The sequence below is a fragment of the Equus quagga genome, chromosome 9, assembly GCF_021613505.1.
Source record: "Equus quagga isolate Etosha38 chromosome 9, UCLA_HA_Equagga_1.0, whole genome shotgun sequence".
Classification (NCBI taxonomy): Eukaryota; Metazoa; Chordata; class Mammalia; order Perissodactyla; family Equidae; genus Equus; species Equus quagga.
Window position 1 is genome coordinate 80,807,585 of NC_060275.1, and position 16,089 is coordinate 80,823,673.

The window sequence follows — 16,089 nt, forward strand, 5'->3', positions numbered from 1 at the left end:
TGTTTCCCTTGCCTGAGTACATATGGTATTCAAAAAGATGCTACTAGGGTCAATGTCAAAGAGCTTTCTGCCTATATTTTCTTCTAGGAATTTTATGGCTTCAGGTCTTATATTCAAGTCTTTTATCCATTTTGAGTTAATTTTTGTATAAGGTATAAGATAAGGGTTTGCCTTCATTCTTTTACATGTGGCTGTCTAGCTTTCCCAAGACCATTTATTGAAGAGACTTTCCTTGCTCCATTGTATGTTCTTGGCTCCCTTGTCAAAAATTAGCTGCCCATGGATGTGTGGGTTCATTTCTTGGTTCTCGATTCTGTTCCATTGATCTGTGTGTCTGTTTTTGTGCCAGTACCATGCTGTTTTGATTACTATAGCTTTGTAGTATATTTTGAAGTCAGGGAGGGTGATGCCTCCAGCTTTGTTCTTTTTTCTCAGGATTAGTTTGGCTATTCTGGGTCTTTTGTTGTTCCATATAAATTTTAGGATTATTTGTTCTATTTCTGTGGAAAATGTCATTGGGATTCTGATTGGGATTGCACTGAATATGTAGATTGCTTTAGGCAATATGGACATTTTAACTATGTCTATTCTTCCAACCCATGAGTATGGAATATCTTTCCATTCTTTCTATTTTATTTTTTGCTGAGGAAGATTCACCCTGAGCTAACATCCATGTCAGTCTTCCTCTGTTTTTCACTATGTGGGTCACCAGCACAGCATAGCTGCCAGCAGAGAGGTGTAGGTCTGCATCCAGGAACCAAACTCTGGCTGCCGAAGCAAAGAGCACTGAACTTAACCATTAGGCCACCAGGGTTGGCCGTCTTTCCATTTTTTTATATCTCCTTCAGTTTCTTTCAATAATATCTTATATTTTTAAGTGTATGGTCTTTCACCTTTTTGGCTAAATTTATTCCTAGGAATTTTATTCTTTTTGTTGCAATTGTAAATGGGATTGCATTCTTGATTTCTCTTTCTGCCAGTTCATTGTTAGTGTATAGAATTGTGACTGATTTTTGTATGTTGACTTTGTACCCTGCAACTTTACTGTATTCATTAATCATTTCTAATAGATTTTTGGAGGATTCTTTAGGGTTTTCTATATATATAGAATCATGTCATCTGCAAATAGTGAAAATTTAACTTCTTCCTTTCCAATCTGGATCCTTTTTATTTCTTTTTCTTGCCTAATCGCTCAGCTAGGACTTCCAATACTTTGTTGAATGTGAGTGGCAAGAGTGGACATTCTTGTCTTGTTCCTGTTCTTAGAGGAAAACTTTCAATTTTTCACTGTTGAAGACTATGTTGGCTGTGGGTTTGTCATATATGGGCTTCATTATGTTGAAGTACTTTCCTTCCATACCCATTTTATTGAGAATTTTTATTATAAATGGGTGTTGAATCTTGTAAAATGCTTTCTCTGCATCTATTGAGGTGATCTTGTGATTTTTATTCTTCATTTTGTTAATGTGGTGTATTACATCAATAGGTTTGTGGATGTTGAACCATCCCTGAGTCCCTGGAATAAATCCCACTTGATTGTGGTGTATGATCCTTTTAATGTATTGATTGTTGTATTCAATTTACTGATAGCGTGTTGAGGATTTTTACATCTATGTTCATCAGCAATATTGGCCTATTGTTTTCCTTTTTTGTTCTGTCCTTGTCTGGTTTTGGTATCAGGGTAATGTTGGCCTTGTAAAATGAATTAGGAAGCATCCTGTCATCTTCAATTCTTTGGAAGAGTTTGAGAAGGATAGGTATTAAATTTTTTTTGAATGTTTGGTTGAATTCACCAGAGAAGCCATCTGGTCCTTGACTTTTGTTTTCTTGGAGGTTTTTGAGTACTGTTTCAAGCTCTTGTGATTAGTCTATTCAGATTTTCTATTTCTCCTTGGCTCAGTTTTGGGTAGTTGTATGATTATCTGATTTGTTGCCGTATAGCTTTTCATGGTATTCTCTTATAATCTTTTATATTTCTGTGCTATCTGTTGTAATTTCTCCTCTTTCATTTCTGATTTTATTTATTTGAGTCTTTTTTTTTGGAAAGTCTAGCTAGGGGTTTGTCAATTTTCTTTATCTTTTCAAATAACCAGCTCTTAGTTTTGGTGATCATTTCTATTGTCTTTTTAGTCATGACTTCATTTATTTCCACTCTGATTTTTATTATTTTCATCCTTCTACTGACTTGGGCTTCATTTGCTCTTCTTTTTCTAGTCCTTTTAGGTATAGTGTTAGAATATTTATTTGAGATTTTTCTTAGGTCTTAAGATAGGCCTGTATTACTATATACCTCCCTCTTTCTACCACTTTTACTGCATCCCATAAGTTTTGGTATGTTGTGTTTTTATTTTTATTTGTCTCCAGGTATTTTTTTTTGATTTCTCCTTTGATTTCTTCATTGATCTAATAGTTGTTCAGTAGCATGCTATTTAGTCTCCACATATTTGTGACTTTTCCAAACTTCTTCTTGTAGTTGATTTCTGGTTTCATACCACTGTGCTTGGAAAAGATGCTTGATATGATTTCAGTCTTCTTAAATTTATTGAGGCTTGTTTTGTTTCCTAACATATGGTCTATTTTTGAGAACATTCCATGTGCACTTGAAAAGAATGTGTATTCCATGGCTTTTGGATGGAATATTCTATATATATCTAAGTCCATCTGGTCTAGTGTTTCATTTAAGGCCAATGTTTCTGTGTTGACTTTCTGTCTGGATGACCTATCCATTGATGTAATTTGGGTATTAAAGTCCCCTACCATTATTGTGTTGCTGTCAATTTCTCCTTTTAGGTCTGTTAATAGCTGCTTTATATATTTTGGTGCTCTTGTGTTAGGTGCATACATATTCATTAGTGTTATGTCCTCGGTGCAATCTCCCTTTTATCATTATATACTACCCCTCTTTGTCTCTCATTGTCTTTTTTAACTTGAAGTCTGCTTTGTCTAATAAAAGTATGGTAACACTTGCTTTCTTTTGTTGGCCATTAGCTTGGAGTACCCTTTACTCTAAGCCTATGTTTGTTTTTAGAGCTGAGATGGGGCTCTTGGAGGCAGCATATTGTTTGGTCTTGTTTTTTAATCCATCCACTCTGTGTCTTTTGATTGGTGAATTTAATCCATTTAAATTTAGAGTGATTACTGACATATAAAGATTTATACTGCCAATTTATCTTTTGTTTTCTGGTAGTTCTATATTTTGATTGTTTCTTTTTCCTTGTATTTCTGTTTGCCTTTTAGTTTGGTGGTTTTCTGTGATGTTTTTCTCCGTTTCCTCTTTATTTGCAATTTGTGATTCTGGTCTGATTTTTTGTTTTGTTTTGTGGTTACCATGAGGTTTGTGTAAAAGATCTCATAGATGAGACAGTCCTTTTTATGCTGATAGTATCTCATGTCCATTAGCCTATGCGGGTTCCATCCTTTTCCTCTCCCCTCTCTATGTTTTTTGGTCACAAATTATCCTTTTTTGCATTGTGAGTTCATTATCAAATTGAAGTAGTTATACTTATTTTTTATGCTTTCTTTGACTTTAGCCTTTATGTTATAATTGTTTACTAACCTATTCTGATATAGAGTTTCAATTTTAGGATTAAATTTTTTTTTTTTTTTGGTGAGGAAGATTGTCCCTGAGCTAACATCTCTGCCAATCTTCCTCCATTTTGTATATGGGGTGCTGCCACAGCATGGCTTGATGAATGGTAGGTAGGTCTGCACCCAGGATCTGAACCTGAGAACCCCGGGCCACCAAAGCAATGTGTGTGAACTTAACCACTATGCCACTGGGCTGGCCCCCAGTTTTTGGATTCTGCCTGCCTATTTGTCACCTTTCTCAAACCTTTGTATGCCTTTGCTTTTTTGTTTCAGGTATGAGGGCTCCTTTCAACATTTCTTCTAAGGTAGGTCTAGTTGCAATGAACTCCCTCAGCTTTTGTTTGTCTGGGGAAGCTTTCATTTCTCCTTCATATCTGAAGGATAACTTTGCTGGACAGAGTATTCTTGGCTGATAGTTTTTGTCTTTTAATATTTTGAATATATCATTCCATTCTCTCCTAGTCTGTAGTGCTTCTGCTGAGAAATATGCTGATAGGAGTTCTTTTTTATTTTCCTCTCTGGCTGCTCTTAATATTCTTTCTCTGTCACTGACTTTTGACAGTTTTAATATAATGTGCCTTGGAGAATGCCATTTTTTAATTGAGATAATTAGGAATTCTATTAGCTCCATGTACTTGTATATCTTGTTCCATCCCTAGGTTTGGGAAGTTCTCAGCTATTCTTTTTTCTTTAACTTTTCTTTCTTTCTTTCTTTTTTTTTTTGCAGAGAAAGATTTGCTCTGAGCTAACAACTGTTGCCAATTTTCTTTTTTTTCTTCTTTTTTTCCTCCTCAAACCCCCAGTGCATGACTGTATATCATAGTTGTAAGTCCTTCTAGTTATTCTATGTAAGCCACTGCCACAACATGGCTACTGATAGATGAGTGGTGCGATTCCATGACCAGGAACTGAACCTGGGCCACCAAAGTGGTGAGAGCACCAAACTTTAACTGCTAAGCCATCAGGGCTGGTTCAGCTATTATTTCTTCACATAAGCTCTCTGCTCCTTTCTCCCTCTCTTCTCCTTCTAGGATTCCCATTATCCTTATGTTGCTTCTACTAATTGAGTGGGCTGTTTCTTGTAGAATTTCTCCATTTTTAAAAATCATAGTTGTCCCTCCTCTTCCACCTGAATCATTTTTTCTAGATTTCTGTCTTCGACCTCACTAATTCTCTATTCCATATGGTCTGCTCTATTTCCAGGGCTTTCTACTTCATTTTTCATATCATTAATTGTGTTCTTTATCTGCAGAATTTCTGCCTTTTTTTTTTTATATAGAGTTTCCGTCTCTTAGGTGAAGTACTCCTCTTCATTAATTTAATTCTTGAGCTCATTGAACTGTCTTCCTGAGTTTTCTTGTAACTTGTTGAATTGCTTCATGACAGCTATTTTGAATTCTCTGTCAGTTAGATTACAGTCTTCTGTGACTTCCATTTTGGTTTCTGGAGAGTTGTCATTTTCTTTCTGTGCTACTGTGTTACAGTAGTTTGCAATGGTGCTTGATGAATTGTTCCTCTGCTGGTGTGTTTGTTGTAGTAAACACCTTTCTTATTTGGTTTGGTTGCTTTGGTTACTTTGGTTACTTTGATTCTGAGCTGCTTCTGGTTGCATTTGAGAGCCTGCATTTTCCACCCTCCACTGCCTCTGACAGAGGCATCACCCATGCCCTCCTGGTGCTGCTTGTGCCTCTGAGGTTGCTGGTGCCTTGCTGCTTATGATGTCCTTGCAGTCATGGGTGTTGCCACCAGCATCACCAGGATCACCAGGCTGCCGGTACCTTTGGTGCTTCTGGGTTCACCTGGGTCTTGTGTTCCCCCACTGGCACTCTCTAGGTTCTCCATGTGCTCAGGTGCTGCTGCTCCATGCACCACCTGTGCTGTTGCTCCCAGGTTATCTGGGGGCACTGGCAGCACTGCTGCAGGGGCACTGGGTTCACATGTATCACTGTCACTGTGGGGTCCTGGGGTCTTGTATGCAGCTCCCACTGTTGGTAAAGCCAGTGTCAGAGGGTGCTGCCACTGGGGGCTGGGGCATGGGTTCTGTTGTGGCTTCTGAAGACTCAGGTCCCAGGTGCTACCTGTCACTGCTAGGGGAGGGGTAGGGGCTCAGCTGTGAGTGCAGCTATTGCTCCTGTAGCCTCTGGTCTCTGGCTCTGGTGTGCTTTTTGAAATCTCAGGTCAGGGCACCACCACCCCTGCTGGGGTATCTGCATTTTTGATCACCACCACTGGGGGAGGGAGAGGAGGGTGCTCCCCTATTTCCACTGCCTCCCAGAGGTCCAGTCCACCCACCTTCAGATGCATAGATGTGTGGATCTCTCAGGTATTCTGGTGTGCAGTGCAGAGAGTCCTTTTTTGGTAAATGGATGTCCTACTGGTTGTAATTTAGAGGGGAGAGACAAAGGGAACAACTCACTCTGCCATGATCCTGATGTCACTGCTTATTGTTCTTTTTTCTAAGATGTGATTAAGGATGTTCATTACCAATAGCTTTCAGATTTGCCCATTTATCAGAATCAACTGAACTGCTCTTAAATGATGCAGATTTCAAGGCCCACCTCAAGCCTATTCAATCTGAATTTCTGGGCAAGGAGTCAGGGTAATGTGTATTATAAACAATCTTCTCTGGTGATCCTGATGCAGCTGGTAAGGACATGGTGATTATGACACAGTGTCCTTCCTAAGAGGATCATGGAAGAAAGTTTTCTCTGGTCTTGGTTTCAGGATCAGTGGTTCTGCTTTTGGGAAAATAGTTTAATTTATTTCCTGGATACTGTAATTCATATAACTGATTGTGTTTATCTTTTTGCATTGACTCACATGAAGCATAGATGCAAATACGTCTCCTTCTAGCAAAAGTATAAGAAGAAAATTATGGAACTTTGGGTATTAATAACATCCCTGTCTTTGTCTTCTCTTCATTACTCTCATTTATCCCTTGCCTCAATTTCGTCACCAAATTATTGATTTATCTTATTACTTTACTTTTTTTAACCTTTTGACCTCCTTCACCAATTTCCCCCACCCCTCATGCTCAGCCTCTGGCAACCACAAGTCTGTCTCTGTATCTATAAGCTTGGTTTTCTTCTTCTTCTTCTTCTTTTAAAGATTCTGTGTATGAAAGAGATCATACAGTATTTGTTTTTCTCTAACTTTTTTCACTTAGCATTATGCCGTTGAGGCCCATTCATTGTTGTTGTAAATGGCAAGATTTCATTCTTTTTTATGGCTGCATAATATTCTATTGTATACATATACACCATAATTTCTTTTTCCATCATCCATTGTTGAACACTTAAGTTGTTTCCATATCTTGGCTATTGTAAATAGTGTTGCAATGAACATGAGGGTGCATATATCTTTTGAGTTAGTGATTTTGTTCTCTTTGGATAAATACTCAGAAGTGGAGTTGCTGAATCATATGGTATTTTTAAAATTTTTTGAGGAAAAATTGTTTTTAATTATATACTTTGTTTTATTGCAGGTATTTTTGTACCTTGCATTAAATTCTATTTGGAACAAAGTGTGACATAAATAAATAATAAGTACTATCCTAAATATTTGTATAAACCTTGATAATTCTTTCTTGAGTTGGGGTGCTTTAATGTACTGTTTCTTATTTTAAAAGTACGGCTTAGGATGTTCTAGCAGAAATCACAAGATAAACCTGGTTGAAGGTGGTGCCATAACTGTCTTGTTTAATCACTTTTTTGCCCTTTGTGGGAGTGTGGGTAGAGTGGGCAGGATATTTAATTTGATGAATCCTATTTCCACAATAGACAGATAGTTTTATAAATTTTATTCAGTGAAATCAGCATAGTAGAAATACATCAGCAATATATGTGAAAAAAAAAACTTGATTCCTTAACAAAGTTAGTCCTAACGGGGCAGGAGGGGCCCATTACTGTGCTCCACTTTAACTACATCCAACTACACCTGAAGATCAAGTTGACCCGTAGAATATGTTATGAAAAACAGAAACAAGCAACTGGTAGATCCAAGAAAATCATTTGTAGTTTTAGTTTCTATGAGATGGATCAAGATTATTTTTGATCCAAGCCTGGTATTTATGGGTTAATAGGCTGTAGACTCCAGGTTTCTTGGCAACACCACATTTACCACCTCCAGAGACCAGGGCATATAAGGCACCTTTGCAGACCAAGGGGCCACCTGAGTCACCCTAGAAAGAAGAAAAGGGGCAGATACCTGGTAAGAAGCTGCTGAACTTTTTCTACCACCAACTATTGATTACTCAAAGCATTATTGTCTGAGTCCTTGAAGAGTCCCCGAAACAGTCCTTTACTCAGTGTAGGTTCTGTGTCTCTGTCTCTATCCAGGACCACGGTTCTGTCTGTCTGTCTGTCTCTCTGTCCATGTCTAGGACTATGGACATATGTATCCTTTGGTAATCAGTGACCATTGAACTTTATTTATTAAGGAACAAGTAGACATAAAATTTGAAACAACCCACTGAAATAAAAGAAATTTTTTAAACCATGAATTTCATTTTGGTGCTCATGGATCTGAAATTAAGTTGCTATTGAGACTGAAAGAAAAGAGCAATGTATTCTAGTCAATGTCTTAGTGGCATGGACGCTGTCTGCTCGGTTATTTTTTCCTGTGTTTGTATCCTCATGTGATTGAACACAGTGCTCTGTAGTACACGACACTTAGTAAATATTTACTCAGTGAACTGATTCTTGAGGACTCACTCTGACAATGAAATGTGTAACCAAAATTCTGTCAAGGAAAGTGACAGGGTGACAGAGGCCCGGCCTTTCAGAGGAAGAGATGGCTTCCAAATCTGAAGAGCAGCCTTTACCTCCGCTGCCGCTCTCACGGCACACTACAGTACTTTGTGCTCTGGTCGGTCAGGAAAACAGAGGCGTGGGGAACGATGATCTTGGGGCATTGCAGATGCACATGATCTTTGAAATCATACCTTCTCCTCAACAATGCTTAATATAGTAATATGTGAATGTTGTATTCTAATTTTTCAAAAATTATTAATCCATCTTTGCTACCTATTTGTCACCTATAAACCTGAACATCTATTTTTTTTACTCACTCAGGAAACAAAAGATTTTGAAAAGTATGATTGTTATTCCTTTTAGTCAGTCAGTCAACATTATTTAAGAAGCAGATACTATACATTTGAGCTTTTTGCATTTGAGTCTTATAAGACCTGTCTCTTGATTAATTTAAATGGTGGGTCTTTTCAGAGAAGTTATCTTCTAATCACCACTAGTGACCTCAGAGTCGGTAGGCTTTCTAAGGACAGTAACACCCCTCAGAGGAAGCCTATAAAAGTTATCTTATATATTCTATTATCTTGATTAACAAACATTTAATGAGTGCTTATTATGTGTTAGGGAAGTTCTTATGACTCTTCACACCGGTGGATGAAAAAGAATAGAGAATGCTGTGCAGGAATGGAAAGTAAATTTTGAGAATGGTGATTTTGTGTTCCTCATGCCTCGCCTCCTCTGTGCTAGTGAGCAGATGGAGCCTTGACTGTAGCACAGCATTCTGAGAGGCCTGTTTAGTGATATGCTCTTACCGGGCAGGAATCCTTCTTGCCTTTGGTGTCTCCTGCGCAAATCATGTCTTTAGTTATAATAGGGTGGTGGTTGTGATAACTTCGGCTGTTGCAAAGTTTTCGACTTATGACACTAACAGTAACTTCCTGCAGGGTATCAGAGGGGTCTGAATCTTCTGGGTCGGTGGCTCCCCAGCCAGTAACGTGGCATTTTGTTCCAGCTCTAATATCATTTTTGAATCTTGGGTAGAGCAGCTGGATATGCTCGTCGAGTTTTGCAGCCCTGTGAAGCTGACAGATTAAAAAGAGAATAGTTATCATGTGTCCCCCATAGTATTCTGCTATGAGCCTGAGCGATGTATGTGTGGTCCCTCTGTTCTAGGAGGGCGTCCCTTTTCTTGAATCTACTTTGGTGGTAGCTCACAGCTGCATTTGTGGTTGTTGCTTTTCTGAACATGCTCTCCATTCCCATAGAGCTCAGCGATGCTTGGGGAGGGAGCTTAAGCAGAGCAGGAATTTTGCCCAGTCTCATGCAAACTGGCCTTTGCTCTGCATTGGATGGTTTTCTGTGGAATAACATCCACAGGTCATGACTTCGAGGGCTGGGCTGTTTCCTGCTGGATAGGACCCTTGAGCATGGTCTAGACTAAGTTTGGACTAGACTAAGTGTGGTCTAGACTAAGTTGTAACTCAATTCTGTGTCCTTGAAGTCACTTGGTTGGCGCTGTTGTATAAATGACATATTTTTCACTTGCTAACGATAAAAGCTTTTGGGAAATTCTTTCAGTGTGAATCCTTGGGTCTTTTGGGATGTTCCCCTCCCACATATGCGAGCATCAGAGTTGCTTTTCCTTGTATAAACACAGCTCTGATGGCTTTGTAATAAATTCTTATTTCTTTCAAGGCAGTATATGGAGTAAAATGGGCCCCTACAGTATATGTCACAGTCACTTCAAACATGGGGAGAGTGATAAAATGTTATTGTATAGAAGATTTAATAACTGATCCATGCTATAGAAGAATGTTGGAGAAATTGAAGCAAGGCAGTGCTGCATACCTTAACCAGCATAATATCATTTGATTCAGGATCTGACGTAAATCTTGGGAACGGTATAAAGTCTTTGATCCTAAACGTTTTTTTGGAGGCCTCATTCTTCGAGAGAGAGTGTGCTCCTAAAACCACTGTGGCAGACTGGCTTTGGACAAACCTAAAAAAGCAAAGAGAACAGAAGCAACAGAATGATTCCCAAATCTCCCAGTGAGAGCAGAAATGGTGGAGAAGGTCATATACATAGAGGAACAGGGACCATCTCCAAAGTAACTTGTCTAGGATTAGGCGGAGTGACAGAGGTTTAAGTGGATGATACCAAGGACCAAATGACCCACTCTCAAACCCCTCCCACTCCAATTCCCAAGCATTGCCAAAGAATATCAGAACTTGTGCCCTACTGTGGGAAAAAAGGAGTGAAATCCTAATTGACTGAGATCAAGTTTAGAAAATTGTGTTGTTATGTAAAAATAAGGGAAATCATATTTCTTGAGTTTGTGGATTGAGATTTATACCCACCATTGTTAAGGCTTTTTTTTTTTAATTGAGATAAAATATATATAATGTAAAATTTACAATTTTAACCATTTTTAAATGTACATTTCTGTGGCATTAAATACATTTACATTGTTGTTCATCCATCACCACCATCAATCTCCAGAACTTTTTCATCTTCCCAATGTTAACTGTTTTAATAGCTAAAAGGTAGCGACTCAATCCTGCGCTTGCTAATCCAGTATGTCCAGACCTCATCTCAGGGCAGATGAAGAAGTAAGGTCCATTTCATGGCTGTCAAACATGCTCATATGTTCTGCCCCTTCAATTAGAAAGATGATTTAGATAGGAAAGCAAAACTTTCCCCAAGGTGAAAAATCATTGCTAATTTGAAATGAAGACACTTCAGGTTAGTAGCCAGTGATATTCCATTGTGGAAACTCACTGGATATAAACTGTGAGTTAGATAAGGAAACATTAAAAAAAAAATCCCTGGTTGTGTATAGTTCTAGTACCAGTGTTTCAACAGCGCCACAATTGATCTGATTTACTGTATGTTGAATAAAATTGCATTTACATCTAGTTATGAAACTAGAAATGATTCTTTTGAGATCTTAACACCACCTTGGATCCATTTGCATACTATAAAAATGTCCCATGTTAATGTGTGTCTTTAGGAAGCCACTTCAAATCCATTTTTGGAACAAAGAAGTTTATAAAAAGAATTGTATTTATTTGTTTATGTATAACTATTTCATTGTCACTTGAAAAAGGTTAAGGCATATTACAATAAAAACACACATACTCATATGTTAATATTAATAATATATTAATGAAGATTAAAAAAAGTTAAAAAGAGCACAGAAAAAGGAAGAAAAGCTTGTTTCAGGTTTGGGGAATGAGTACATGACTACGGTGGGGCAGGTTTGCATATGGCAGGGCTCTGACTGCTGGGAATTACCACTTTTAGGTTTCAACCAAAAGAATTTATTTTGGGAATTCCAGCTTTATTTGTTGAAAAGATTGTCTATTGCAAAATCAGGGGATGAAATTTCTCAAAGGATGTGGATCAGGTTTCCTAGGATTGATTCAAACTCAAATTCAACATATTCACTAAACCCAAAGCTTTGGAGGGGAAGGATGATATAAAATCCCCAGGACTACTGCTCTACTAGGAAAGAAGAATACACGCATAGATAAGTAACAAGGAGGGCTGCGAGGTACAAATGTGGGGTGTGGAACATTTCTGACTTCCCTTCATCTTTTACCAATTTCCTCGATTAGTTAACGCCTTTGAAATGTTTTTGTTATTTTGTCTCCACTGGGACAAGTTAATACCAAAAACAACATAAGCAGACCACAAATGCTTTCTGAACTTTCCATTTCTGGATACACTTCAACCGTAATCTGTACTTCAAAGGTCAATTGTTCTGCCCACAGGATACCTGGAATTAACTGAGTTCTAGGATCCCACCTCCTTAGCTAAAGCCAGGTCTGAATTCACACAGAGGAGAAGTAATAATACCAGTGTCTTTCATTTGTACAGCATAATGTTTCTCCATGGGTGGTCTTTGGACCACCTGATTCAGAATCATCTAGGGGTCTTTGTTTAAAATGCAGCTTTCTGAGTCCCATCCTAGACTTACCTGGATCAGAACTACATTCAGAGCAGAAGCAAAGTATTGCTGACAGTAAGTCTTTCCATTGTCTGCTCACGACACCCATAAACATGGTCTCTATTGCGCTTAATAAGAACTCTTCTCAGCATTGTTAAAGCCGACTGGCTGTGTGGTCCTTACTAGTGAAAGGGTTCTTTGACTGGCTAAAGGTGATGCACATCGTAAGTATGGGAATCAGGACCCAAAGCAACTTTTGTGACTCCAAGTCCAGTGTTCTTTCCGCGTCACCTCCATAAGCCCCACGCCAAGCCTCTTAAGCCTCTTATTTCCTCTGCCAGTCTGCGGTGACACTGAGCAGCGTTTCTGCTTAGACCCCCTCCTCCAGGTCTCACCGTGAAGGCAGGGTCCCCTCTCTTGGAGGTCTCTTTTGCCTAAGAGAGGAGGAAATGCCCTGGCTGTCAGAGAGGGCTGTCACAGTCCTACCCGATCAACGTGACTGGATCATCAGATTTGTTCCTCAGTGATTACCATGCAAGGTACAGATAATAATTAACAACATTAGATGACATTTATTAGTTATTGCGGTGTGCCAGGTTTTGTGCTAAGCATTTTGCATATTTTCCCTCATTTAAACCTCACAATAGCCCCAACACGGAGATGTTATGATTATCTCCATTTTGCAGATGAGGAATTTGAGGCTCAGGTAAATGAACAAACTTGAGAAAGTCCCACAAATATTAAGCAGAGGCTCCAGGATGCAAATGCAAGCGGGATACAAACTCAGTGGGTTTGAATCCAAGGCCTGAGTTTTTAACCCTTCTCCTCTGGGAGCCTTGAGTGATGTGAGATGGAGCGAGGCCATGTGGAAGGGGCTGTGCGGGTTCCATCCACTCACCAACAAGGCAGGTGAGAGGAGGAGAAGCACTCAGTGAGGGAAGGTATTGGAGGGGTCACCAGAAGACAATGGACAAGAGTTGGTGAGTTTTCCTTCTGACACATTCAAATGTTGGAAATAAGATTATACAAAAAGCTTTTTAACCAGTTTCCTTTTATAATTGGCATGGCAATGAATAAAGGGACCAAGCGACTAAGCAAGGAACCACGTGGATGGGTAGTGAGAAAGGAGCACTCCAGATATGGCCTCCTTCACCATTTTGCTGAGAGAGGGGCCTGGGGTAGTAAGCTGTTCCCACAGCATACTTGGGAGCACATTTGTGGGAAGCCACCATTGAACTATTTCACAAATATTTTGGATTTCATAAAGCTTAATATTTTTCCAAGTACCAATTCACCTATATTTTTACACCCAGGTGTCCTGTAGAGGAAATTTGATCTATATTTTCTGGAGTTCCTTAAACTCCAGCCATTTAAAATGATATTTAGCAATAGGTTTTTTTTTAAAAAAAATTCCAAGATCTCTTTTCCCCAACTTCTCAATTTGGGAATCCACTCCTAATGAGTCAAGTTCACTTGACAAAATTAAAAATTCAACTTAATAATACTATTACCTTTGGATAGCACCTTATGGCTTGTGAAAGACTTCACACACTGTGTTTTTGGCTTGGGGAAAAAAATCCTCCAATTAATTTGCTTCTTTCTACCCAGCATTTGTTGAGCATTTATAATAAGTCAAGGTCTGTGTCTGGGGAGGTTATAGTCCATTTGAATGCGTACCCTACACATATTCGAAGATGTGCATATTTTGAATTGAATGAACATTGACTGATGGTCTCCCTCTGCCTAGCTGGTCCCCAGGGGACAAGTGCCCTGGAAAGGACAGAAGTGATGGGAACGCAAGAGTGATTTCGAGGACAGCAAGAACCCTATATAAATGAAGTAGCCATATTAAATTAGAAATTAGTGGCTTGCTATTTAGAAATAAAACAAATTCTCACTGTGTGCAAGCATTAAAATTTCTAATTTGTGTTCAAACTGTCTCATTAAACTGGGGCAATCAAACAAAACCCCCCAAACATGGAGAAGCAAGTCAATTCAGTTGTTCCGTTTAGACATAGCTGATGCCGAAAGAGCAAACCACTATGGTTAAGAGATTCTTAAGTGAAGCGCTGTACTGTTTGTAAGGAAAGAAGGCCCCGTCTCTTCTTAGCTTATTCAGGCAAGAAATATAAGGAAGAAAACATGCAAACAAAACCCAAAAACCCAAACAAACAACAACAAACAGCAAATTAATTTTCTATTGCTTTTCCTTTTGTGATGGCTGCAGTTTCGCAAGAAGGGTTTTCAACTTTTTTTTAGCAGAAGTAAGAGAATTACAGGCTGAAATGGACTTTGATAGGCTATGGTCTGTTTTCAGAAAGCTTTCGTTCTAAGTAGTCCAGAAAAATAATTCTCTCTCTCTCTCTCCGTAAATCATCTATAATTTGTTATTTCACCTGGTAAGCTTTTTGCCCCTTACAGCTGTGATTCCCAAACTGGGGGCCTCCAGACCTCTGGGCTGGGGTGGGTGGTGCAGAGGAGTTAATGAAAGGGGTCTAAAAATCCATCAGCAAAGCGGGCTCCTCATGCATATAATAATAGCTGCAGCTTATTTGTACTTACTATGTGCTAAGCGGACTCAAAAATTTAAATAGATACTATTTAATCCTCAAAACCCCATGAAGCAGGTCCTACTATTCTTATGACTCATTTGCAAAATTGGGAAACGGAGATGCAAACTCAGGTGGTCTGATCTGCTCACGAGCAGCATGACCTCACAAGGTCAGGACCACGGCTGCTGCAGTTATTACCCGAGCTGCGTGCGCTGGCGTTTCACGGGTGGCTCGAGTTTGTCTAACGGCCTGCCTGAGACAGGTAGACCTGCTCTCCCCGAAAAGGAAAACTCAGGGCAGAAAACGCGATGTGCGAGAGGGTAAACAAACTCCACCAGTTGGTCAGTTATGGCAGAAGTAAATCATAGATCCAATTCTCTCCCTGGAGAGGTAAGCTTCTCTTCTAGCTGACTTGAGGGAAAACACACACGCGGAAAGTGTGGGTACTCACCGAGGGTGGCAGTGGGCCGCCGTCAGCACCCACTGCGGGTGGATCAGAACGCCTCCGCAAATGTGTGTGGCGCCGTACTGGATGGAAGCCATGAACGGCCTGGAATGAGGGGACACTTCTCTCCCTCCAATAATCTCCATGCTGAAACCTACAAAAGAAAACCAAAAGATTTAACATAAAAGATCGAAGCAGATTTTTTCGTGTAATTCTTCTTTCGACAGTCACTAAATAATTTTCAAAGTTTAAAAACAAAAAAACCTACGGTTCCCTAATAGTTATAACTCTCTCGATGAACAATTGTATAATACATCACGGTTTAGAGGGATAGGTATGGTTGTGAAAAATCATTTTCATTTATAGTATAACGGTGCAATGACTAGAAATTCATTTAATGCTGGTATGTGGTAGGCATAGGACATACTTACACTCTGGAGTCATATAAGCCCCGGCTGTTAGAAAAAATAGAAGAAAAGAAGAAAAGTTGGTCATTTTACTAGCTTAGATTAAGAAGCCCAGATGAAATAGTCTGACCGCATTGGCGAGGGAAGAAGATTCTGAGGATTAAGATTTGATCTTGTAAGTTTTAACTTTCTTACCACAAGTGTTCTAGAGGTGAGGTTTTTCACACCTAAGTTTAAAGGTATATATCACTTTGGGGAGTTTCAGATCTAAGCTTTTAGCACTTTTTTGGGAGAGGAATGTGTGAATAAAAACTCATTTCTGGGGTTAGCTGTCTTCAATGTCTGTATGGATATTCAGGTTATACATGATGAAAGAATAAGAAATACTCAAGCCGTAAG

General features: G+C 39.1%; 1 protein-coding gene across 1 annotated transcript; it reads right to left on the bottom strand.

The window, feature by feature from the left end:
- Positions 1-7,370: 7,370 nt before the first annotated feature.
- Positions 7,371-15,814, bottom strand: GZMK (granzyme K). The gene is made up of 5 exons (XM_046672385.1): positions 15,715-15,814; positions 15,290-15,437; positions 10,185-10,335; positions 9,149-9,418; positions 7,371-7,768 (listed from the first exon to the last, which is right to left on the bottom strand). Exons 1-5 carry the CDS (start codon positions 15,776-15,778, stop codon positions 7,607-7,609), a joined length of 795 nt encoding a protein of 264 aa, XP_046528341.1. The 5' UTR covers positions 15,779-15,814; the 3' UTR covers positions 7,371-7,606.
- Between the last annotated feature and the right edge of the window lie 275 nt (positions 15,815-16,089).